Below are 25,737 nucleotides of genomic sequence, written 5' to 3'. Positions count from 1 at the left end.
TGATAGGGAAAATTTACTGAATTATATATTTGTTAAGAACCATACGAAATTATAAAATTCCCAGCTATTTGTGAAATATAACCCAATATCACTGATTTTGGAACACCATACATCAGTTTTCAAGCCACCTTACTACATTCTATCTAAACCCTAACAATAAGAAATCAGAATTGTCATACCCCACTCGTTGGTTTCTGAATTCTTAACCACAGCAGCAGAAGTGTAACAACCAAAAGCTACAAGTAGTATTTTACTACTTTAAATAAAGATAACTTCAAGTATTCTCTTACAAGTATAGTGACAAAACTCAATGCCTTTTTTAATTTTGTCACTATACTTATGACAAACGGTGTCACTCACAGTCTCCTTGGGTAGAAATGGACTGTTTTCTCTATGTAATCTCTATCCAAAGAGTTACATAATTAAAAGTGCTAATAAAGATGTGAAAGAACTGCTTACAGAAAAGGCCAATTTTCTTTGGTCACTAATATTAGCATATCAGCTTTCAACTAATTATCCTATACAAGCTACTGTTGGAAATTCATCACATTAAATTTATTTTTGAAAGCACAATGGGGACTTTATTCAAAGGGGCAAGAATCTGAGCTGAAATAGCTTAACACGCCATCAAAAATGTGTTCTAATATACAAAAATCAGTCTTTACTTAACATTGTCAATAAAGGCACTAAAAACCAGCAGCTAGTTATGTCACATGGCAGGAAGAGCACAGAGTAGGTAGTATATTCTGATTTTCGTCTTCTGTGTTTGCAAGTATTACAGTTTCCTCTTACACAAAAAGAAGAATCTTACCTGGATTTTTTAAAACTAAAAATTGTAGATTACTCACTCTGGTATAGACCTCAAGGCTCTGACTGGATCCTGGAACAGCAGTCAGCTTTAAAGTATCAAATTTCTTATAATTACATACCCAGATAGTTTGTCTCAAAAATAATTAGACAATTCCAAAACATTTTCTAGACCACAGTGTTATCCTTCTACCAATTAGAAAAAGTTTTTCCCTTAGCATAATGCAGCACTTTTAATTTCTTTCTGTATTTTTGGTGAACAACAAAGAATTTTTAAATGCCTGATTTGTTTCAGCTTACAAATAATTGAGTTGAACTGAATAATTTGATCACAATCTGATGAGCAGAAGCAGTCCATGCTCATCTTCTAGCATCATAAACCATCTCGAGTGATGTTCCCAACTGGAATCATGTAGAGGAAAACTAAAGTCTAGGGAAATGTATTTATTTCCCAACTGTGAATGCCTGAAGTCCAGTGATAGCTCTACCAAGGATGAGAGCATGGATGTCATGAGTCCCTGAAGACAAAAAGAGGAAAATGTTAGAATTGTCTCTTAAAAAAAAATAATATATAAATGAAGCAAAGTAATAGAACATGTTTCTAAATAACATGTTTGCTGGACACAATTACAATCCTTTTTTTACCTTCATATGTGTTTACTGCCTCCAAATTCATAACATGCCTGATAACATGATATTCATCTGCAATTCCATTGCCCCCAAGCATGTCACGGGCTTGCCGGGCAATCTCCAGGGCTTTCCCACAGGAATTCCGTTTCAGCATAGAGATCATCTCAGGAGTTTCCCTGGGGAACATAGAACAAACGCTAAAATCAAGCAAGGGTTGAAAGGGCTTAGTCCCTAGGCTTTTGTTAAGAATGTAAGTCACCTAATAGTTGGGTTGGAAAATATATAAACCAGGATAGACATTTTAATAAAATTGTAATTGGGTGTGGTTCCTCAAACGGCCATTAGATGGAGCCAGAAACCTGGGTTGTTCTGTCCTTTTCTTGAGAGTGTTGCTGTTCCTCCATTTTTCCCCATTGACTGTTATTCTTGGATTTGATGTAAGTCTGTTGCTGAACTGTTTTTGATACTGGACTTTGATATTTGGATTATCCCTGGACTGAAAACTGACTGCTTTAACCGTGAATGACTTGGACTGTTTTGTTGAACTTTGTTTAATCGTTTTACTGGAAGTAAAAAACCTACATTTTACTATACAGTGTGGCTGTGTGCTGTGTGTTTTATTCTTCACTACTCTCACTACATCTCCCTGTGTGCGCTCATTCTCCTAACGGGGAATTACCTCAATAGCTTTCATACAAAACAGATAACAAGTCAGATATGACAGAAATCACACTTAGCATAAGCACTTAAAAAAAATGGATGGGAAGACCAAGGTACATAAGATGTAAGAATTCCCCTCCCTAAAAATAATGAATCAGGGATGGTTTTGCGTGCACACAAGACACTTCCACAAATGCACCCACTTCCTGCTTGCCCACCACTTGCACGACCCAGTTCCCAAGGGGAGAAGCTTTACAGAATAAACATATTGCCCCCAACAATCTGGATCCTCATTTTATCGACTTCAGATATTTTCTTTCTACAGCTACCACCACAGCCAGAGTTTTATTGGGATTATGATGAAAAAGAAAGGAATGGCGATAACTAACCACATCTTGTGGTCATGCAATTTTTTCTTCTTCTTGCTATTAAAAGCACAGGTTTGAGCACTATAGTATCAGGCTCTTTTTTCTCAGTTGGTTCAAGCTTAACTGCAGCTTCCCAGGCACTTAACAGCATATTTCACAGATTGTCTTCTGAGAAATGAAACCGCAGCTCGGTTTTATATTCTCTTAAGCTTAAACTTAGCTCCTTTTTCTTCCTTCTTTCCTGAAGCTTAATAGAGACCTTGCTTTTTCTCATGCCTAGTATAAAATGGTAATGGGTTACTATATTTAGAGTATAATTTCTAATTTCTATCTTCTGCAATAGTCCTAGATGTGTGCTAGCTGCAGCAAAATGAGTAGAAATGATTTATTATTGTTGTTGTTGCACATAGCAATGCTGGGACTGAAAAACTAAAAAAATTACAATTTGTGGGTTAAAAAAAGGAGAACAATTTGATCCTCCCTTTTATCTCTATCTCTTTCCAGCAGAGAGGTACTGATCTTATAAAGTGTTTCCCCAGATACAAAATGAAGTAGTACACTCCATTTTATCTTGACTAAAACTTTTTTGAGAAAAAAAGTTCACTATTCACAATTCTGCCATTAATCACATATACAAATATATGCCTACTTGTCTTCATCTTTCAAGCGCCCCAGTTGCAGACAAGCCTGTAAGCCAATAGTGATCTCTGTGAGCATGTCAGCCAACTTCTTCTGGATCAATTGGTTTCTTGCCAAGGGGGCTCTGAACTGCATTCTAAAATGAATGGATGAGATAATTCAGCTAAAACCATTGCATAGGGAAAAAAGATTTGATAAAATACTGGAAACATCTGGAAGATCATCATGTAGAAGGTGATTCTATCTTACTGGAGAAGTTTTTAAGCACATCAAGTTAATTTTAAAGAAAATTTCAGATATAACAAAGAGCAGATGAAATAGCATAAAGTCATTTCTGTATCCTGTAAGATGCAAACTTGGAAAAACTCAGAAAAACTCAGTGGAAGAACAGCATACAAACAAACAAACTAGATATATGAGAAGCAACTTAATAACTTACAGAATAATTTCTGGGTACAAAGTCCAGCCTGAAGTATGATTTAGGACTGGAAATACAGTTTAAATAATATAAAGAGAATTACAGAAAATTATGGAGACATCTAAATCTGAAACTGAAGCTGCTTCTATTATTCAGTGATCCTAAATATGTTCCCTATAACAAATGACCATGGAACTATACAAATGAAAACCATCAATGAATAATCTTGAGTTTATTATTTATTTAACCCTGGGGACCTAAGGAACTGTTAAGAATCCATGAAATATAAATAAAATGTATAACTTTAGGGATCTCCTTTCATCCAATATATCCTTAGCAAAACTGCCATTGCTGGGTATCTTTTTTCAAATCTGACTTCAGTCAAGGATGCTCAGCATGATCTTGAAACAAATCTTCCACATGATTTGACATTGTGGGATCATATCACAGTCATAGTGTTTGTGTAAATGAAATAAAGGATACCTACATATTAGTATATAAGCATCATTGTAAGCACATGCCATTTCCTCTAGAATATCTCTCCAGAAATCTTGAAACTTTACCTATCCAAAGTATACTGCCTGGCTGTATGCATACAGAACTCAGCAGCACCCAGTGCTCCCCAGGAGATGCCATAACGTGCATTATTCAAGCAGCCAAAAGGTCCCTGTGGGAAGAGGAAGACATTACAATTCAGAGAAGGAATTTATTAATATTCCTTCTATAAATGTATATAATTAAAACATCCCATCCCAATTCAATTCTATCATTAATATTAATATTCATTAAAGTCTTAACATCTTTAACCTTACTTTTCAATTAAATATCATACTTCTATGGGAACAATTATAAGCTTTCCATAGTTAATTCCCCCTTCACTTATATTTTATAAAACATTAATTAAAATGTTCCCGTTCCTTCCTAATTCAATTTTCTCATTTATTTTATTTCACTTATTTTATTCACAAACATTTCACTAAATTACACTATTTTATCCCTCATTTTAATCATACGTTGTTTCCAATTTTCTAAAGTTATTTCTATTACTAATATAACAATACAATCTTATGTACCTTTACTGAATCCCTTTTTCAGTTAGATTTTCACCCATTATCTCTAAATAGGTCCTGTTTCTGTATATCTTGCTCCGGTCCTTTGTAACTTCTTTTCCTTTCCTTCTTCCCTCTCTTCTTCTCTCTCCCCTTTTTATCCCCTTGTCTCTCTACCTCTAATTCTCTCTTCTGTATTCCCCTTTTCTGTTGCTTTCCAGTATTATACTTATTTTTTGAATTATTTTTCTTTTCTTTGGTTGTTTTTTTAAGTCTTAAATTCTCCATTCTCTTTCCCCCCTTTCCTTTTTCTTCCCCACATAAAATTGCTTGTTCATTAAAGATGGCTTCTTCTTTGTCCCAGTCTTCTTGTTTTGCAGTCGTTTCTTGTTGTTTTGCATAGTTTCAAATTTCCATTTCTAAGAATTGAAAAACTAAGCCAAAAGAACCCTTCCCTTCTTATGCATCTTCTTTGTACTTTTTAAGTTCCATTTTCAATTCATCCAGAAGTGGTGCCATTATATAAATTTTTAAACAACCACCCGATTGATTTTAGTCATTCAAATATAATAACCAAGAATCCAAAGATCACCAAATAATCCAAATACATGCAAGCTGTTTCTTTTTTGCTCTTTTTTTTCACTTTCTCTTCCTGGGGTTACTATTTAGTTGCAAAGTTTCAATTAAAATGTATCTTTTAGAAGTCTTGAAGTTTTACTGTAGATTATTTTTAATTCCAGGCAGTCTCCTCCCTCTTCCAGATCCTGCCCTTATTCTTTTTGTCTCCCTTCCTGCTTATGAAAAAGAAAATTTTAATGTCCAGAAATCTTTATTATCCCTTTGGCATTTTGTTTTATTTTCAGCTTAATTGCCTATTGATGTCAAAGCGGATTTTTCCGATTTCTTATTTAAGTCTCTTAGTTGTCAGTATAGGGAAGGAGAGAGAAGAAAAAAAAAAAGCCAAATCTTTCCCTTATCACTTTCCTTCACTGCTTCCGACTCTTCTTTGGGAGCGATGTTATTTTTTGTAAGTTTAAATTCCAGGGTACCTTAGTTGCTGCTTTTACAGTTTAACCCGGTCAGCCAAAACTTACACTTCTTATCTTCCTCCTGCACATTCTTTTCCGGTCGAGTTCTCCTTTGTGGTGTCCATTTCTGACCACCGCTGCAACCGCCTTCGGGAAAGGGAGTAATGGCCAGCTGAGGAGGAGAGATGCGGCTCTCCTCAACCCTGCTGGCGGTCTCCCCCCTCTTCACCACCTCTACGGGGTGGCTTAGCCCCAAAACCAGCCGGCTCGGGGCGCTCCAGCGGCGAGCCCAGACAGAAACCGTGCACGATTGCGGATTTCTGTCTGTCGCTGAAGCCCTTCAAACTGGAAGTCCTGAAATTAGTATTTCATATGGCTCTTTTGAAGGAGGTTGTTCAAAGACAGTACCTCATAATATAAACAAATATGGAATACTAGATTTATATTTGTTCCTTAGTTGTACAGTTACTACTTATTGTCGCAATGCAATTTTCACATTTATAATGAAATAAACTCAAAACTTATAGCTAAGCTTCAACTAAAATGTATTTTCAATCTTTCTCAACTTCCCCTGGTAATAAACTCGGGCAAGCACTTCTTGTAGCATTCCTGGTCACTGCACCATTCACAATGAGTAGTCCTACTGCACATGCCAATGAGTATCACATGGACTGTGGAGAGATCTTACTGCGAGTCCAGACACTTTGGGTAGTAGATTCTCTTCAGGCACTTCTACATCTTCCATAATAATCATCCCAGTAAGTGAGGCACGTAATGAAAATTTGCCCTCAATTTTTGGGGTAGAAAGACCTTTCATTCCTCGTTCCAATAGGAAACCCCGTATTTTGCCATCATGACACACAGCCCACACTACACATAGATCAGCCACTGGAGAATTAGTGATCCTAAAAGAACAGCAAGTATATTGTCAATGTTTGACAATGTTCAACACATTCCTTATAGAAATCAAGTTAAAATTCAAGTAGCTAAAATGGCACACTCTAAAAGGGGAAATACAGTGTGAAAATTATCTCTGAACAGAGCAAAGCTTAGTTAGTATCTAATCTCTCAGAAACAAAATTTAATTCAGTCCTTTCCCCTCAAAACTGTTACCATAATTATCAGGGGCTTAAAGTTTTACAATTATTTTAAAATAATCCTAGCGGCCTAATTTACTTCCCTATCCTGATCTGCATACAGGAGGACAAGTGCAAACCTCACCAAGTCTTGGAACCATTCAGTGTGTAGGTCTTCCTGGAAGAGTTGTACTGGGCCCGAGTCTCCATGCTACCAGGGTCACTTCCATGGTTAGGCTCTGTAAGCCCAAAACAGCCCAGCAACTCTCCTTTAGCTATGATCAAAAAAATAAAAATATGAGTATAGCAACTCCCAAATTATCCTTCTCACTTATTCACTTATTCAAACAACTTCACAGGGATAAATCTACAGTGGTACCTTGCTACTCATCCACTTTGAAACTCATCAAATTTGGCATGCAACAAATTTTGATGTGAAAATTTTGTCCTGGTACTCATCCTTCGTTTGGTACTTGATGCACAAGCTAGAACTTAATTTCGATTTCAATTCAGAATAGAGCTGGAAGGATCAAACTTGTCAGTGTCAACTGCTTGTGATTCACTGCATTATTCCTTATGGGAATTTGTTTGATACTAATATTTTGGGTACACATTGTACCTCCTAGAACCAATTAACGATGAGAATTAAGCTACCATTGTACTATGGAATCTGGTAGGCAAAAAATTCACAAATTTTATCAACCAATTATATATATTATATAATTTACTTTTAAAAAAAGAGTATTCTTTAAACAAACTAAAAAAAAACCCTGAAGCTATCTTAATAAACTGTGGTAAAAAAATCAGCAGAACCAAAAAGAAAAAAATTGAAGTTGGTCTGAACTACAGAGCCAAACCAGAAGATGGAAGGAAAGTATTGGGAAATGGGGAAAGGAACAAAGTAACAATTAACTAAAACATGAAATTAAAATATAATTTAATAATTTAAAATAGGTAAACTGTAAAAATAAAATTATTAGGGTTAAAGAAATAAAAAAAACTCAGCCAAATTTAAATTGAAGGATAAAGAGAATCTGGAAAAGAATTACATCACTATTTTTCAGAACAGTAATGAGATACTGTACATGCTAAAATGAAAATAAAGGAAGAGATTTGAGATACTCAAGAAAACAAAACAGTAACATCACTGTCTTCTATGTGAATAAAGGAGATAATTATAATTTTGTATTGTGCAAGTTTTAACTGTTATTTCCAAAGCCTGCAAATCAAAACACTGTAAATCGGAACTTTTCTAAAATACAAAATATAGGATAAAAATAGATAAAAAAGAGAATTTCTAGTACAAAGAACTCTTTAAAATACTTTAAAAAAATCAAATGTAAGAACATCAATATGATCTGCGAAGCACACATTTTTAGGACATACAGAATGCTGAGATATCGGCTGGATAGAATAAAATTGGTTCCCTTCAGGATTAGGGCAAGTTTACTTCTGGTGAAAAGATGGCCAACAGACTACATGCCCAGGGAAGGATACCTGAGGTGGTTTCCCCTGGAATGTAGCTGCTTCAACTATCAACAGAAGAAACCAGCATTCCTTTAATTTATATGACTCTCCTGGGCTAAGGAAAGTCCCTCAAGATCCTCCAATACAGCAAAGGTCTGCAAGTAGCTTCAGGAGTTGTTCTTTGAAGCAGCTTGTGTGCTGAAAGCTGTGGAGGCAGAGCTGCAATCAGTTCATTGTTGAAGAAGTAGCCATTTTGGAATCAATTTTTCAAATTGTGCCTTTCACTTCTTAACCATTTTTAAGGACTATTAATCTTTATTAAGCTAAAAGAGGCTCTCTTTAGCTATAGCCTATTATTCCTTTTTGAAGATCTGTGCCATTTTGGGGATTTCTTCTTGTTAAACAACAAGAAAGAAGGCAGCTAAAATAAGGAAATGTGGACTATCTTTTTTTTAAAAAATGATGGAGAAATATAAGAGCAGAAAGTTGTGGTTCTAGTTTATTATTTTTAGTAATTTGTAGCTTAGTCTGCTTTGCTGGGGGGGGACTAAAACTTTCTGATTTTTATGATTCCTGATTGGTCAGCAATTCTTAAGTGACTTACAAAAAAGCTATTCTTTAGCTAAAGAGAAGATGGAAGAGCAAATTATTAGAGATTTGAAAAATCTTTAAATAAAATCCATCAGTTCATAGAACAGCTATGCTCCAAGGATGTTAAAAAGACTATTCAAACTACTTCAAAGATGCAAATATGTGTAGAAAGTTACCAAACCACTGAGGCAATTTCACAAATAGCTGACAATGCAGACGAGTCAACTGTAATTTTGCAATATAAACCTGACACCAATTTTTATTATGATGCTTTAAATAGAAGCCTCCCAATATAATTGAAATAAGAGCTCCAAAAAAATTGCAACTTTTAATAGAATATGTTTGGGACTTTTTTCACATGAATATTCACAAGGTTGAGAAATCCTTGAGAAAAAAAGAAGCTGCAAGGAGTGACTTAAACGTAATGAGTCAATGGAATTAGGATGGATTTTCATCAGTTTGATATTTATAATTGAAAGAAAATCTTAATCTAAAGTTTGAAAATGTATTTTTCCTTTATATATAATGCTTAAGTAATTCCTAAAGTTAGTAAAATATAATACAAAGTATATTGGAAAATATCTATGTTAAGAGAAAAAGATGTATTAGCTTAAATAAAAATCTAGAGTTTTAAGAAGAAAGTATAAAAGAAGAAAATATTCTATGAGGATAAGATCTAAATTTAATGAGGTAATTGGAGTTAGCTGGAATTTGATTGGTATGAATGTGGATTTTAAAATATATTATACTAAGAGGAAGTTAAAAAAAGATGTATGAGAATGCTTTTGAAATGTTTTTAAAGGAAAGCTTAGTGTTTTAAAATAGATGAAAAAATATTTTCCCTTTAATCTGAAAAAATACAGTGAATTTTAATAATATAAATGGTGATAGTTTATAAAAATTTTTAAGTGCAAATAGAAATACATATTATTTCAACAAGATAAAGCAGTAATGGTTAAATTGATTGTCTATTCAAAGAGGAGTATATATTTATGTTTTTTATTTGGATATCACTTCTGGATTTTGTGCTTGTGTTAAAAATATGAAGTGCTGACTTAGATTTGTTGTTACAGAAATGGCTAATTATATACTAATACGTAAAAGTAAAAAGTTGAGGTTGTAATGTTGTTATCTTGTACTGTGCTAAAAAGTGTCAGAAGTCAATCTCTTTTTCTTTCTTTCCTTGTATCTCATACTTTCTTTCCTCCTTTTGTCGGAGTTTAAATCTGAGGGGAAAGTTGACAGGGACTAGGACAGCAGCTGTGGAGGAAAATGGGGAAGGGCAAAGTCAGGCTGGGCACAGCAGGGGAGAGGTAGAACAAGAGAGAGGGGGTTCAGATGAAGACCAAGGCCCACCCCTTCCTCATCCTAGGGCACACAGGGAAGAACGCAGGAGAGAACAACGTGGGTTGCATGGCTTACGAGGAAGGAAAGGGCCCCAAATCCCTTTACAAGGCACACCTGGAGATGGAGTTTAAAGGAGAAGCAGTTGGGAGGGGCGTTTGTCAGGAACAAACACTGAATTCACCTCACACTCCTTCTGTTTTGTGAATTATTGACGTGCCTCTGCCTTGCTGGAATTATTGGGCTCATTATCTTGCCCTGCTGAAGTGGTTGATTGCAGTTATTCACTTACAGCGTTTGGCCTGGAATATCTGCAGCCAGAGGCTGTTGTAGGTTCATGGGAGAATTTTTCTCCAGGCCGGAGAGTAACCGGGATATTGGGGGCAAAGTTGGAGCAAATAAAGGGACTCATACTTATTTTCTGGCTGTGTTGCCTTCGTGCCATGCCCCGGGTCATCTCACCTTTCTTTTTTCTTTCCTTAATTTCCTATTTTTCTTTGTATTTTATACATTGATAAAATAAAATTTATAGAAAAAAATAAGAGGATTAGGGCAAGTTTAAATATGATGCAAATGTACATGCATACATAGATATTCATGTATGAGCAATAATAATAATAGACAAGATAAAACATACCAGTGTTGATGTAACTACAGAATAATCTTCTGCATTCAGTCTTCTAAACTATTAACTCACCTAGACCTGGAAGATATTTCTGTTTCTGCTTTTCTGTCCCATATGCATATATAGGATGCATCACCAAAGATGACTGAACACTCATGACTGACCGATAGCCACTGTCCACCCTCTCAATCTCCCTGGCCAGGAGTCCATATGCAACATAAGTGGTTCCTGCGCAGCCATAACCTAAGGCAAAAGAATGGAGAATCATAAACCCATCTGTGTCTAGAAATCAGCCTGTAACCCACTTAGGTACAATAACTCTCCTGGAAGATCCTACCTGGCAAATATTTAGAAAGAAACATGAAAATAAAGGGGATAATTTATTAATAATTTCGTAACAGTGACCTAATACTCCAAGAAGCCTCAAACATTTTATAATATATCTTACAGATACAAAGTAATTGTTACATCTTCAACAGTCCCTAATATGAACTAAAACCAAGTTTTACTAAGTCTCTAAAACTAGTAACCCTAGTATTTCAAATATGATAAATGATTGGTAATTTCTAAATCTGGATGTCAGCGTTCCAAGTAATGCACCCATTAAAAGCAGGACTCTGGGGCAGGTAGATTCCTCTAAGATCATGTTTATTGGATATATTGTATCAGCACAGCTGATGAAAACCAACTCTGAAGTTTTCCGTGGTTTTCACCTAATTAAAAGAATACCTCCCCACTCCCCAGTGTCAACAGTCCAATGAATACGGCTGGCAGGCTCCTCTCATCCTCTCCTTTCACCAGCTACCTGTTTGGATGACCTTGGTTCCCACAGGAAAACTTTTTATTTTGACTGAAAGCTGGGCTATCTACTTCCCCCCTCCCCTTCTTTCTCAGGCATCGTAGCAACTGTGAGGCAGGACACGATGGCTTCAGCCACATTTGCCTCAGAGTTGACACTGGATTTTAAAATTTTGTATCCTACCTTATCATCTTATCTTAAGAAGGTCTTTCAAGCATTTCACAATTCATAACAGGGCATTTAAAAACAAAATCTAATGTTTAATTCTGCGAGATAACCCACAACCAGATAGGAGCACAACCAAATACATCATATTGTTACACTTCCATACATACTTTATTCTTTCATTCATTGATTTGTAACTATATTTCCTCTTATAGGACAAATAATGAGTCACTGACTGAATACAAATGCAAACTAGCAGAAACAAAGAACTGATCAGTCAAATAAAAGAAGTATACAAATACCTATGGTAGAAAGGTAGTGCCAATGATTTATCAAATACTTAAACTACAGCTGAAATAGAGACATGATATATTCTGAACTTTTCCTCCCAAGAAACATGAAAAAGTTATGAAAAATCCTCCCTTTCTGCTACAGATATGAGCTCACTCACTGTCATGAAAATGTTTGACAATACCTTTAATGGTTGGGCCCAAGACACCAAGGGTCCCCATCTCTGACACAATTTCCCGGTGAAAGACTACAACGAAAATAGGAGAAAACCTATTTTAATATGCATTAAAATATCTATATTTTGCAGAAGCCTGTTATGCAACATAGAGGCGTGTTATAATACTGATAAGTAACTTTGATAATGCCTGGAGCCCCGAAGTCAGCAATTACTGAATTTACATGAAAACCAGTATTTTAATAGCAATAGCACTTAGACTTATATACCACATCATAGTGCTTTACAGCCCTCTCCAAGCACTTTACAGAGTCAGCATATTGCCCCCAACAATCTGAATCCTCATTTTACCAACCTCGGAAGGATGGGAGGCTGAGTCAAACTTGAGCCAGTGAGAATTGAATTCCAGGCTGTGGGCAGAGTTAGCCTGCAATCCTGCATTATAGGGCACATGGTGGTTCAGAGGTTAAGACGCTGGGCTTGCCAGCTGAAAGCCAGTAGCCTGGGTTCAAGATCCAAGCCCCACATGATGTGAGCTCCTGTCCTTGCCCCAGCTCTTGCTAATCTAGCAATTTGAAAGCATGCAAGTGCAAATAGATAAATAGGTACCACTTCAATGCTCTGTGACATCATGCTAGACACATGGCCCTGGAGATGTCTTTGGACAGCGCTGGCTCAATGGCCAAGAAACGGAGCTAAGCACCACCCCTATAGTCAGTAACGACTAGTGAAGTAAAATCCACAGGAGCCCCTACCTTTACTGCATTCTAATCACTGCATCACCACATTTGAAATAATAAATATTTAACAACACATACACAATGTATATTCTTTCAAGGGAGTCTTGATTTCTAATTCTGGATTAGTTCATGCAACTTTCTTGACAACAATTTAGAAATGGTATGCCTTCACTGTCTTTCTAGGACTGAATATGAGAGAATAGCCCCAAAGCTTGCTTTATGCCTGAGGCAGGATAAAAATAAGGCAGGATCTCCTGGTGTCCTTCATCACTGCACCAAACTGGCTCTCCTTGATTTATATACACACATATTTTCATTTCTGACATTTCTAGATAGGTGTCATTATCACTTCTGAGAACTTTAGTATCTGAAAGGAAATTAAAATAAGTAGAGATACTACCACTCCCTTTTTAAAACTGATTCAAAACAATTTCCAAATTTTTCCACTGCCCCCCATTCTGCTCCCACAGGGCTGCTGAATAAGTAACTTAGCTATTTAATGTATTGGCATATTCAGCAAATGCCAAACAGGAGATTCCCTATTTCTAAAGGGAGAACATGTCATAATACATAAAGCAATAATAGACCATCTATTGCCCTACATAGGTTTTGAATTTCAATTCCCATCATCCTCAGCTCAGCCAGCAGTTCCAAGGGATTGTAGCCTCAAAGTATGAAGGACATCACATTGTTAATACAAAGTTACCTTCATTTCGATTGGCCATGAGGATCCTGGGCATCAATTTTTCTTGGCAATAGGCACGAAATGAGTCCCGCATCATTATTTCCTCTGGAGTAAGAAGCTTTTCCAATTGTAGGGCATCACGCCAGTCAAACTGCGCTTTTGGAACTGGAAGAAGAAAGCTAGAGCTAGCCTAAAGAACAAAAGGACTGATAAAGAAATTCCCCCATCAAGCACCGTATAAGGCCTGCTGAAATAATGGAAGTACACAGTCCAACAGTTCTCCCTATAGACCAGTGGTTCTCAACCTGTGGGTCACGACCCCTTTGGGGGTCGAATGACCCTTTCACAGGGGTCACCTAAGACCATCTGAAAACACATATTTTCAATGGTCTTAGGAACCAAGCCATAATTTTATGGTTGGGGGTCACCACAACATGAGGAACTGTATTAAAGGGTCGCAGCATAAGGAAGGTTGAGAACCACTGCTATAGATAGTAACATGAATGCCACTGAAAAGTTGTGTAGTTGGCAAGTGCAAATCTGTATAAATCTCTGCCTAGCAGTACAGATTTTTCTCACACAAACACCCCAAGATTATTGTCCACTTTAGTGTATACAAGCAAACTGCAGAACTGCAGTGATACAATTCATTTTTCTTGAAACTATGTTTTGTATTTGGAATCTTTGCTTCAAGGTGTAAAAAATATTTTCTTAAAGGATAGTATGCATGATTCCAAGAGCAACATATACTGAGGAAAACTCTTATAAGGGACAGGTTATTTTTATACATATTCACCGGTTTTTCAAGTGTTGACTTGTAGCCTTAATTATTCTATTTCACCTATCTGCTTTCATTTTGGAATATTTGAAAAGTGTGCTAGGCTGAGAGACAGCAGCTTCCCTAAAATTATCCAGTGATTCCCCTGGCAAGGAGTGAATGCAAATCCATGTGTTTCTAGTCCAAGTCCATGCCTTAACCATTATACTATATGGCTCTGAAATATACATGTCAAAGTTTACATTCTATATAATTTGTTATTTGTTGCCAGGGTGGTGGGACTTATTTCTGGGAACACATATATACAACAGTTTTATAAAATTATCAATTGTGTTAGTGGCAGTAATGGTTTGTATTTTATAGAACAGACTATCTGGAACCAATTTTTGAGGGAATAAAATCTTTTAGTTATCTAATCAAAATCTAATCTATGTCTATAGATGCATAGATCTCTGGAAACTCACATCCTTCCTCAGACCCACCAAACTAATGACAAGGAATTAACAGTGATTGTGTATCTTATACATCAGAGCAAATAGATGTTCAATTTTTCCCAATGGAAGGATATATGAACTAGGAGGAATGCTGTTTCAAGAGTGACTGGCGATTATAAGCTCAGATATGCAGCTCTAAATCACAATTGGCAAGAAATAATCTTTTTACCTTTTGATCCATTCACCAAAGGTTTTCCTTCTTTTTCTGTAACACAAGTGACAAAATAAGCCCATTTCTCAATCCAACTATCGTGCTCCTTCCCCATAAAATCCAAGAATACTAAATAGGTTTGTCTATCTCTTAGCCATGGCCCTACTATCTCTACCCTCACTTTGATAGGAAAAATCAGTCACTGACCTTTTGGCACAGGTGCACTAGTGCTCTGTGTTCGAGTATCACAGAAGTTTGCTATACTGCCTCTGCATTGCAGAAATAGCCTGTTAGGTAACCTTAGCGCCATGGAGGATAAATTCTGGAAAAGGTCAAACGAAGAAAACTGTAAGATCCTAAGTCACTGAAGTGTTCAACTAAGTGCAGTTGTCCTTCTTCTCCAGCAAAATGCTGGAATAGAAGAATGGTGATATCCAGAACTCAGTTCAGTCCTATTTATAACACAGAAGCAAGAATTTAATTAAAGCACCACATACTAAACAAACAGGGCATAGTTCCTAGGATTAAAGAAATAAAATGAGGGGAAAGAAATGGGAAAAGGTATTCAAGGGCCCTTTAAATTAGGAAAACAGAGAATATGCGAGGCCCACTTCCAGAAACCCGATCCAACTTTGCGAGAAGGGGTCTAGCGCTCCGTAGAGCAGAAAACACAACTCGGGGGGTTTCTTCTGTGGGAGGCGGCTGTTATTAGGGGGAAAAGAGAAGGGATTCGGTCGGAGATTTTCCTTCTCCTACCAGCAAGTGCTGGGAACGCCACTGATTTCAGGGTCAGCACTCCGCCCCGTAGTTTAAAGGAATACTGACCGAGATTGGAGCTGATCGAGGATTTGCTTCTTCACGGTTTGCTCCCAGCTTTTTCGCGGAAGATTGACAGGCCGGTAAGTGAGGCGACGTCCCCTCCCGGGTTCACCACAGCCCCTCCTTAGGCCAATGGACTTCGCTTGCCCTTCCTTCCTAGCCGCGCATGGCGGCGCGCTCCTCTCCCATTGGCCAAGCGGAGGAGGCGTGTGGCCACGACGCAGGCGACGGGGGCGGGGTGAATTGGGCGGCCGGGGAAAGGAGCGCGGGGGGGGGGGGGGGGAGTGAGTAAGTCCCGAAGCGGCTCGGGCGGCAAATGCTCGGTTTCTGCTGTTCCTTGGCAGTTTTTTCCCCCCCACTCAGTTTTGTATTGCTGTTTCTTATTTTGCTTGTTTGCCTCATTTAACACATATATGACACTTTTCAAACGTTTCAAAAATTGCACTTTTTCTCGCTGAGCACCAATCCTGGTAAGAGCTATGCAGCTTAAAGGGGTGTTTCTTTGCATAGTGTGGAGGTCTTGGTTCACAGACCTCCAAACTATGGGTTTATGTGTGTGCTTTTGGGTCATTATTGACTGTAGCGATTGCCAGGACTGGTTGCTGCAATTTTCTTGGCTTGGACGTTGTTTGCCCTTGCCTGCTGTCTAGGGCTTAGGAGAACGAACATAACTGGCCCCAAAATCAGGCTTGGCTTCGTGCCTCAAGCAGAACTACAACTCTGAGTTGTTATTTTTTCCCTAACTTTTCTATCCATGTTAAACCTCTTTCCTTAGATTATTAGAAAATCATTTAAAAGAGTCCATCTGTTGCTAATTGTTCGTTCCATTGTCTTCATCTTAATTTCTTTATTGGGTATTAATAAATCTTCAAATGTTAACATTTTAAAATAACAGAGTTGGAGGTCTTCTGATCCAACCACCTAGTCATGCAGGAGCCTTTATATCATTCTGGAAAAATGGCTGTCCAAATTCTTAAATTTTTTTGTGTAGATGCATCCACAACTTCTAAAAAAAAGCTGTTCCCTTGATTAATTGTTCTAGCTGTCAGGAAATTTCTTGTTAGTTTGTAGGTTGAATCTGTCTTTGGTTAGTTTCCATACTTCTTGTCTTGCTTTGGAGAATAGGTTGCCACTCTCTTCTTTATGACAGACCCTCAATAATTGGAAGACTGCTATTATGTCATCCCTAGTCCTTCTGTTAGTTAGACTAACATACCCAGATTCTGCAACCATTCTTCATATGTTTTAATCTCTAGAGCCTCCATATCTTTTTTGTACTATGGTAACTAAAATCTGGTCAAGTCTGGTCATGCTAAAGAGTATAAGCACATTTCATTCTTTATGAATGAAATAACCCAAATAACTCATACTCTTGGGTAAAAAGTTTTTTGTGCAATGATCATTTTGGGCCAAATCCAGACTTACATTTGATCTTAATGTAACCTCTTAATGACATATTTTTCAGGTAATGATTTTTAAAATCTAAATTTCTTTCTCACAGTCTGGCAAGTCAGCATATCCAAAGAGGGAAAGTATCAATGAATGAAGGCAAATATATTTGTTCCAGGCTAATAATACACTCTGCAAGAGAGAAGTTTCCTGAGGATGGGCTCTAGCATGAGTCCAAAAGCTTGGAAGACTTAACCTCTGGTCCTGGTGACCAACCCAGATTGGATCCTGCAAAAATATCAGTGTTATATAGCGGTGGCTCATGTGGTAAGATGCTTGGTTTGCGCACTGCTGAGGTTGGCAGCTCAGCGGTTCAATTCACATGAGTGAATAAACCGTGCATGGAAAAAGAAAGGAACCTCCCCAAATGTCTACCAGCATTCAGGCGTTTTGTGGGTAAAGAAAACATCACCCCCCAAAAATTCCTTTCACAGAGGCAGGCAGCCACTTCAGTGACCCCTGGCTAACACATGCCATATGCTAAATAAATAAATAATCCGTGTTATACATTCAACTTGTATAAAATAAACACTTCTCTTCATCCCCAATTTGAGCTTTTAATATCATGGTAGAGCACAATATTTTAGCAGCTGCAGCTTATCTCTTTATAAAAGAACAACAGTTGGATTCTGCATGTCACTTGTTCATTTATTTTATCCCTTGAAAATAATTAAAGACACAGAATCTAACCCAAGTGTGCATGTTTGAAGTTAGGGGCTTTTATCCATCCTCATATAATTGCATAAAATGCAGAGTTTACTTACCCTTGCTTTAATCATAGTTTACTCAATTCCTGTATGTTTCTGCATTCATACTAAATCATAAATGAATCCCATTCATTTGCTACCCTAAGCCAGCCCTACCATAAGATTTTTATTCCTGTCTATAATTGATTTTCCTTGTCAATCCCATTAGGAAGGGCCAATGTAACCTTTTTTTCAAAGTGTCTCTCCTCTCAGTGGCAAGACAGTGTTAGCCCTCAGTACTATATCAGAACAGAGCCTGCTGCCAGACCCCTCTGAGACCTCCTGATACAAACCCAAGGCAAGCTGTTAATCTGTATTTATGCTTTTCCCCAGCTGAAAGCTGCCCGCTCTTTTGGCTGTCCTGTCCTTGCACAGCAGAGTTGCAATCCAAAATATCAGCCCGAGGCTAGTGTGGCTGAGGGAGGCGAGATGAAGGTAGAGTCCACAGTCTTAACTCCTCCACACACTTCTGGAGGACTCCTCCATTTGCTTCTGCCATCATTAGAGTCAGCTATGTCAGAAGAACTGAGGGCTTTCTTCCAAGTGCATGCTTAGTCATGAAGCCATTATCTCTCAGTTTCCATTCCCCTTATGCAAGCACGGATTAGGATCATATATCTTATCCTGAGAATTGCTCTCCATGTACAAGTGAAATCAACTCTTTTAAAAAGCCTTTAACATAGGAAAAGTAGTAAAGCACACAAGAACAGTAAATGGCCACCATAGCTGGGGGCCATAGATTTATAATCCAATAGCTAGTTTTATTAACTGTCTAAGTGCTGGGGTTTCTTGAAAACTCAATATGGCAGGTGACTTGCAATTTATCTAGAAAAATGACTAAAATGGGGAGGTAGGAAGCACTTTTGGGGGCTTAAAAGAGAACTAGTGGGAAACAACTTGCTAGTCAGCTTCAAGAGAAATAGGTGTTTTGTGATTATGATATATACCTTTGTAGAGATTTTGCAAATAAAACTCCCCCTCTCCCCCCCACGCCAGTAGCCTTTTTTCTGACAGTGTGCACAATATGAGCCATGAAGGTTCATTTCCCTTATAATCAATGGAGTATGTATTTTTATTTCTTATACATTACTTTATTGCCTTCTATATTGTGAATGTTGCTCCAAGGTTTCCTTTCAGTCATGATCTTAGCCTGATGGTATTTTAAGCTAGAGAGTGTAGAAAAATTCTTTCAAAGCTCAGAAAGCCAGACTACTATAAATCTGCATGTGTAAAACTGGTGATTCACTCACTCCCTGTTAGATCTGCAGATAGTTTTCTTAGAGACATCCCAAAGCTCTCACTTTATTTACCAAGGCATTTCTATAACTAGAGCCCGTGGAAGTTAGTGAGGCATTCTAGGTGTATATTTTAAAAATTGCATTATGTATTGCAGAAAGTCTTAAAGGACTTTCAGATGCAAACATATAATCTTTATTGAAATATAATCCAACTAAATTTAATGCAATTTACTTCTGAGTAGGTAATTATGACTGCAGGCTAATCCCTGATGGGTTTTAAATTGCAGTTTTGGGGTGCTAAATAATCTCCTCCCTCAAATAAAATGGCTACGGAAATTTTTTTTTTACTAATAACCTTAAATGCCGAAAGCATCTATAAAACTGCAAAATATATGCCTTCCTTTGATTCTTAAATTTGTAAAATACATAACAATATAATATATATTATAGTTTGATCTTTTTTTTTAACTTCAACAACAGTCCAGATTAGAACTATTTGGTCCACATTATTTCTTCCAGGGGTAATATATACTTCTATATTCTAAATAAACTAAATACATATAAATAACACACATATATACACACATATATGTAAATACACTCACACATACATACACTACACACATATAGTACACACACACACATATATATATATATGTATATAATATAAACAAAAGTTGACAATTGACTGAACTGAATTCATCCTTATCTCTTATTTAAAAAAGTAACTACTAAACCTGCTGCAAACAAGTTGATTGTGGTTAATCCTAATCCAGCTGCAGCTTGTTCCTTCACTAGTCACACCCCCTTCTTTTGATTGGTTTAGGTAGCTTCATTTAATCTTGTCTTGTTGAAACTGAGGAAGGAAAGAATTAAAAGAAGAAAAATATTGATGGTAACACCTAAAAGTAGAAAGGTTTGTTCTTAAAGATGGAAAGAAAGGGGTGATGTTTGGGTGGGGATTGTGTTTATATGAGAGAGTAACAGCAAACTTTTACACCTAAGAAGTGTGTAGCTAGGTATAAGCAAAGATTTGAGAGGTGGAATGCTACCTTATTAATTTCTCCTTCTTTTCTTTCAGGGATATAGCTTTTTAATAAGCCATGGCTTTCGTGGAGGCTGTGTTACCCCCAGCTGGTATCCTGGGCAGTGTTAACAACTTCCAGGATATACAATCTGAAGGTTTCCAGGTGAGAAGTTGTAGGGGATGCTGGCTGGCTGAATGTGTCCTCTGGTAAGAATTAAAAATGTCTGAAGGGAGGGAAGGTTCTAATAAATATAGGCTCCCAGCTGGACCAAGGCTGTTTCTTAAAAATCAGGGTTCCTTTGCAGAAAGATGTGGCAAGGTATTGTATATAAACCTTTGCATTTTAGGAGTTCCCCAAGTCAGATGGTGGAAAGAGAGTCTGAGGCATTCTTGGTCTTACCCCATTATAAAGAAAGTAGAACAGAATGTTTGGGGCACCTTTCTAAAGGGAAAACAGGACATTATGCTAATTATGGTACATAAATAGAAGTTGGTGATTTTGGAGCGCTTGTGCTTGTTTAAGCTTAAATGCAAAAAATGTGTAGAATGTTTGCATGTTTGGAACATATTTCATGTCTGTTTGGGAGAGATAATGTCATGTAGTTTTAGGGTGTTTTTCCCACCTTAAATTAAGAGATGTGTATGTAGATAAGACCCACACAAATAACTAGAGCTAAAGTCTAATCAGTGGGTCAAATCAGTGGATATAATGCTTCTCAGAAGGAACTTTCCTGAAGTCATCTGGAACTCTTGATATAATCTGGTAATCAATATGAAAGGAACAAAATGGCCTGCCTCCCATTGCCTGTATTTATGGTTTGAAAGACAAATTCATGATTAAACTATGTTTTAGCTGAATAAAATGCTGTAGCCTCACACTGGCTGAATCACGAACTATTTGTAGTAGCTAAATTTGCACCATGCTAGCTTGCAGTTCATGCTTTATTGGTCTGACATTGATTATGCATCATAGTTTACTTTTAAAGTCAGTTTCTTCACATTTTTTATTAGAACAAACTATATAGAAAAGGAGACTGCCTAAATTGCAAGGAATTATGACCTGTCCTTTGACACTTATGGTGGGATTAAGGTACTAATAGGGAGGAAAAGGAACCTTGTTGCACTTGGAAAGCAGAAGTTAGGGAAAAAAAGATAGTTTAAAACTGCCAAATTCCAAGCAGAAGCCATTGTATTATAGTTATACCTTAATTGAAATGCTATATTGCAAAGTGCATACATGTGGTTGTTTTTGTATAGTAACCTATTTTTTAAAATGTAGTTTATCCATAAAGAAAAATATTACAAGCTTACAGAATAATAGTTGAGTGGCATATTTTAGGCCCAGTAAAATGTGGCATGTTGTGGTGTGCAGAAGTCATCTTCAGGCAGATCTTGTTTTTTAAAAAATAGGAAAACAAGGAATTCAAAAAATTGGATGGGAATCTGTCCCTCTGACCTGGAGAAACCCTAAAAGTTTAGCTCACACATTTCTTGGACTTTTTTTTCTATAACTTCTTGCACTCTGCTCCTATAATTCTACTTATTAGTAGTAGTATCCATGGTTCTATGAACAGTTTGATTTGCTTCTTACTGTAGGAACTCTAGCATCCTTAGAGGAATTGCAAATTTTCTTTTGGCTGCCATTGCTTCACACAGGAAACTAACATTACTAATACTATTAATATTAATACATAACTATTAGTAAATACACACACACATATAAATACTATATTCTATATCTATATATAAAATTAGTGTGTATGTATATATGTTTGTATGTGTGTGTGTGTGTATGTATGTGTGTATATATATAATATATATTTACATACATATTACTTCACCATAATATTTAGTATGTAAAGAGTTTTTATTCACAACATAGTTTTATAATCTTGTCAATTAGTTTTTAATACTAAGTTTTCCTAATGTTATCTGCATTTATAACAATAGTGTCTATGCTTTTAATTCTTCTTTGCAGCATCGTATAATTTCATAAAATGGTGGCCAGGAGTCATAATAAATTTAAAACGATACTTTATCATACATTTTGTAGTTGCAAGTCAGAACCTGAATGCAAGCAATGGAGATACTGTATTTGTGATATCAAATCCAATTTTAGCAAGAAATAAATGCTGCTTCTATATTGATTACCTGGCAGTACTAATACACAGATCACAACAGATTTATTGTACTGTATTTACTCAGTCTTTACAATAATGTGATGTTCTTCAAAGAATAAATGTTAAATATTCAACTCTTCTAATCTGTAGTCCTTGAAAGTCTCCAGTAGAACAACCATAGGATGCTGTCCAAGCCTGAAAAAGCCTCTTGAGTAGTGAATGTTTCTGTTGCCTGTTTCTAAGGGCCAGTGAGATAACTAACATTCTGCCTCTCCCAACTGTAAGACAGAAACTTATGCAGCCTTGTGATAGTGGGCTTCTTATCTCCACCTTAATGGCAGGCTCCAGCCTGTGCCTGCCCTGGCTTCTGAAGCTCATCCATCACAACTTTTGTGACCCGCTTTTGTCTTTCAATTAGTGAAAGTCACTTACTAAAACAAGTCTATCAAGAGTCTGCTTGCTTCCCCATCTCCCAACCCCACCCCCAGCTTCTACCTGCACTTCATACCTGGGATGCAATTTATTTCATGAGCTATTTATTTGCTTTCTAGTGGTGGAAGACGGAAGACTGCCCTGAAACTCCATCTCTGGAGTTCTTGGAGTCAAACCAACCTGAGGGGATCCAGCATGTCAAGCAGGAGCATGAGGAAGCCTATTGGGATCTTGACTTTCTCCTAAGAAATTTTTCTACCTCGGGACGAAATGCTGGTCTTACTCCAGTTGACCAAGAGGACCAGATCTCGATGTCTGCTGTCTGTCAGGCAGAGTCAGTTGAGGAGGAATTCAGAGAAAAGCTCCCAGGAAGCCTCAAGGTTCCAGAACTTCCTGGTCCCTCAAGCTCGGAAGTCCAGTCCTTGCTAAAAGAGAACTCTGTGAACTGTAACCCGGTTCTACCCAGTTATATCCAGGATATAACAGAGCCCAATAAGGGCCTAGTATTTTCCAACAATCAGTTGCCACACTTTGCCCAGGGAGATTCTATGGCTCTTGTCGCAGCAGGGCAACAGCCCAGGGAGCGCAGACAAAGGTCTCTTGGCCAATATTATCATTTAACCTGTGAAGCCTATGTACAGCCAAGTCCTCACTTGCTAGGCAAACATGTTTCTTACAATCAGCTTCCACCAGCTGCGGTGGCTTCCCAGCTGCCACATTGCAGTCTGCTGAATGGTTACCATCCTTTCTCCCATAGTCCATATCAAGCCCGAGTTCAAATGTACCAGACTGATTCTGTTCTCCATGCTCTGCCACTCCTTGGTTTCAGGAAACCACCTTCACCTATTAGAGAAGCCATAGCCAAGCCAAGGAAGGGACACAAACAATGGCCCCACAAGCGGCCTGCTAGTCACATCTGCAGTCATCCCAGTTGTGGGAAGACATATACCAAGAGCTCCCATCTCAAGGCTCATCTTCGCACACATACAGGTAAGAAAGAATGATATGGAGCAGGAGTGTCAAACTCATGGCCCGTGGCCAGATGTGTCACATGCTGGCCCTGACCCTGCCCAGTTTAGCGAAGGGGGGAAAATACGTCAAGTGACACCATCGTGATGGTGAGAGTTTGACACCCCTGATATAGAGGCTGGGTGCAGCTGGGTATTGGATCTTGGAGCATTTTATCCTCTGCTCTGGGGCCTTAGAAATTGCTCACCTGTTTTGAGTGCACCTTCTGCTGTGTCCACTGAATATCTAAGGTTTGGATGTTTCACTATGTGGTGGCCCCTTTACCCTGAGACTTGGGGAGGAAGTGGGAAATCATGTAATTTTGGGCTGCTTGTTTCCTCAGAATTCTGTGCATGAATGTTAACCGTGTAACTTAAAATAATGACGCTCCTTGGGCCCAGTGGTAGCACAAGGACATAGTGGTACTATCTGTTTTACAGGAGAGAAACCGTATCACTGCACTTGGGAAGGATGTGGTTGGAAATTTGCCCGTTCAGATGAGCTGACTCGCCATTATCGTAAACACACAGGACAGCGTCCGTTCAAGTGTCACCTCTGTCAGCGTGCTTTCTCCCGTTCGGACCACCTCTCTCTGCATTTGAAGAGACATGTGTGACAAATATAAACATTTTGGACTTCAATGGATGTTCTAACTCACAAGGGAACCGCGTAGTGGGATAATGATTATGGGTGAGGGGGTCTGTGTTTCCATTTCCTACAAAGAAGGCACACCTGCCCCTGCCCAGTAGTATTAGTCAAGAGAATGTAATAGAGACTAGTTACCCAGTTGGACTCCCAGACAGAAGGATTTTGGAATCTCAGCTGTGTTATTCTATCACTACTACCATAAAAATTCATTTATATGATAACCATATTTTGAAATCTATGTACGTGTCTTTTTCTTCCTACTAAATAGCAGTCCAGACCACAAAGTTATTGTCATCTAGGATATAGAAGAACCTTTTGTATTTCATTATCCATGCAGTAAGGAGGGATCATCTTTTCCATAGTCTAAAACATTCCTGTAGGTATGATCTACTTCTATTTAATGCCAGTGATATGTGGAAGGGATCTAAGGCAGCAGTGCAGCCGAAGCAATTGGTCTAGCGCATTCTTGGATATATTTTCTGAATAAATGAAATTGGGATAAGGGCTAGGGTCTGTAACTAGCAGTATTACAACGAATGCATTGAAGTTTCCATCAACAGATCCTGGAAATGAGTTTTATCTGTATCTTCTATTAGGGTCAAATGTTGAAGAGGCTGATAGAGTAGTCCTTTCCCTGGGCTAAAAGATAAGGGGACAAAGGAGTTCCTTTATTGGATATGGCATAGTTTCATAAGTGAAAAAATGGGCATGCCTGCACCTATCAAATTGTTATTCCTTTTTTATATCCATCTAACTTAACAACTATGATGCAAAGGAGAACACAGCTCATTTTGAGCAGTTATGTGCTGAAGAGTGTAATTTCTTATGCAGATTAAACCAACTGAGAGGCTTGTATCTTGCAGCTATTAAAAGACCTCCACTCAATGTCAAATGAGCCTTTGGTTCTGTTACTTTAAGTGTGGGTTCACAATGCTAAGTCAAAATATGAGTTGCATATTTCTGGCATAATGTTATGCAACCCAGTAGGTGTGACTTCGATTGCACATGGCTTAGTATATTATGCATGGTTTATTCAATAAACCATGAATAATAAACCATTCTCATTGGCTCAAGGTTGACTTGGCCTTCCAAGGCTGATAAAATGATGACCTGGATTGTTGGGGGCAATATGCTGACTCTGTAAATAGCTTACAGAGGGCTGTAAAGCACTATGAAGTGGTATATAATCTAAGTGCTATTGCCAGTTGTTGTGTCACATGAATCCAGCCAATGTATAGTTGCTCTTCCTGTTCAGCTTATACTGTGTGAG

The 25,737-nt window shown here is 37.7% G+C and overlaps 2 protein-coding genes across 5 annotated transcripts; one reads left to right on the top strand and one right to left on the bottom strand.

Annotated features, from left to right (window-relative positions):
- Positions 1 to 554: 554 nt before the first annotated feature.
- GCDH (glutaryl-CoA dehydrogenase) lies at positions 555 to 15,967 on the bottom strand. 2 transcript variants are annotated; one of them, XM_026716739.2, is made up of 12 exons: positions 15,806 to 15,967; positions 15,188 to 15,302; positions 14,999 to 15,034; positions 13,579 to 13,722; positions 12,142 to 12,204; positions 10,775 to 10,945; positions 6,821 to 6,950; positions 6,288 to 6,504; positions 4,086 to 4,189; positions 3,115 to 3,240; positions 1,453 to 1,613; positions 555 to 1,325 (listed from the first exon to the last, which is right to left on the bottom strand). In XM_026716739.2, exons 2-12 carry the CDS (start codon positions 15,288 to 15,290, stop codon positions 1,252 to 1,254), a joined length of 1,329 nt encoding a protein of 442 aa, XP_026572524.1. In that variant the 5' UTR covers positions 15,291 to 15,302; positions 15,806 to 15,967; the 3' UTR covers positions 555 to 1,251. The 2 variants fall into 2 exon arrangements, with proteins under 2 accessions (XP_026572524.1, XP_026572526.1); XM_026716741.2 differs by lacking the exon at positions 14,999 to 15,034.
- Positions 15,968 to 20,035: 4,068 nt separating this feature from the next.
- On the top strand, positions 20,036 to 25,359 carry KLF1 (KLF transcription factor 1). Of its 3 annotated transcripts, none has more exons than XM_026716743.2 (4): positions 20,036 to 20,148; positions 20,314 to 20,422; positions 22,931 to 23,801; positions 24,260 to 25,359. In XM_026716743.2, exons 2-4 carry the CDS (start codon positions 20,336 to 20,338, stop codon positions 24,433 to 24,435), a joined length of 1,134 nt encoding a protein of 377 aa, XP_026572528.1. In that variant the 5' UTR covers positions 20,036 to 20,148; positions 20,314 to 20,335; the 3' UTR covers positions 24,436 to 25,359. The 3 variants fall into 3 exon arrangements, with proteins under 3 accessions (XP_026572528.1, XP_087782065.1, XP_087782064.1); XM_087925939.1 differs by having other exon boundaries at positions 20,096 to 20,148; positions 20,314 to 20,466; XM_087925938.1 differs by lacking the exon at positions 20,036 to 20,148 and adding an exon at positions 20,156 to 20,176.
- The last annotated feature ends 378 nt before the right edge of the window (positions 25,360 to 25,737 follow it).

Source organism: Pseudonaja textilis, chromosome 2 (genome assembly GCF_049901715.1).
Source record: "Pseudonaja textilis isolate UNSWEBS1 chromosome 2, rPseTex1.2, whole genome shotgun sequence".
Lineage (NCBI taxonomy): Eukaryota > Metazoa > Chordata > Lepidosauria > Squamata > Elapidae > Pseudonaja > Pseudonaja textilis.
The sequence above is the reverse complement of the archived record's forward strand: the minus strand, read 5'-3'. Positions and strand labels throughout refer to the sequence as shown.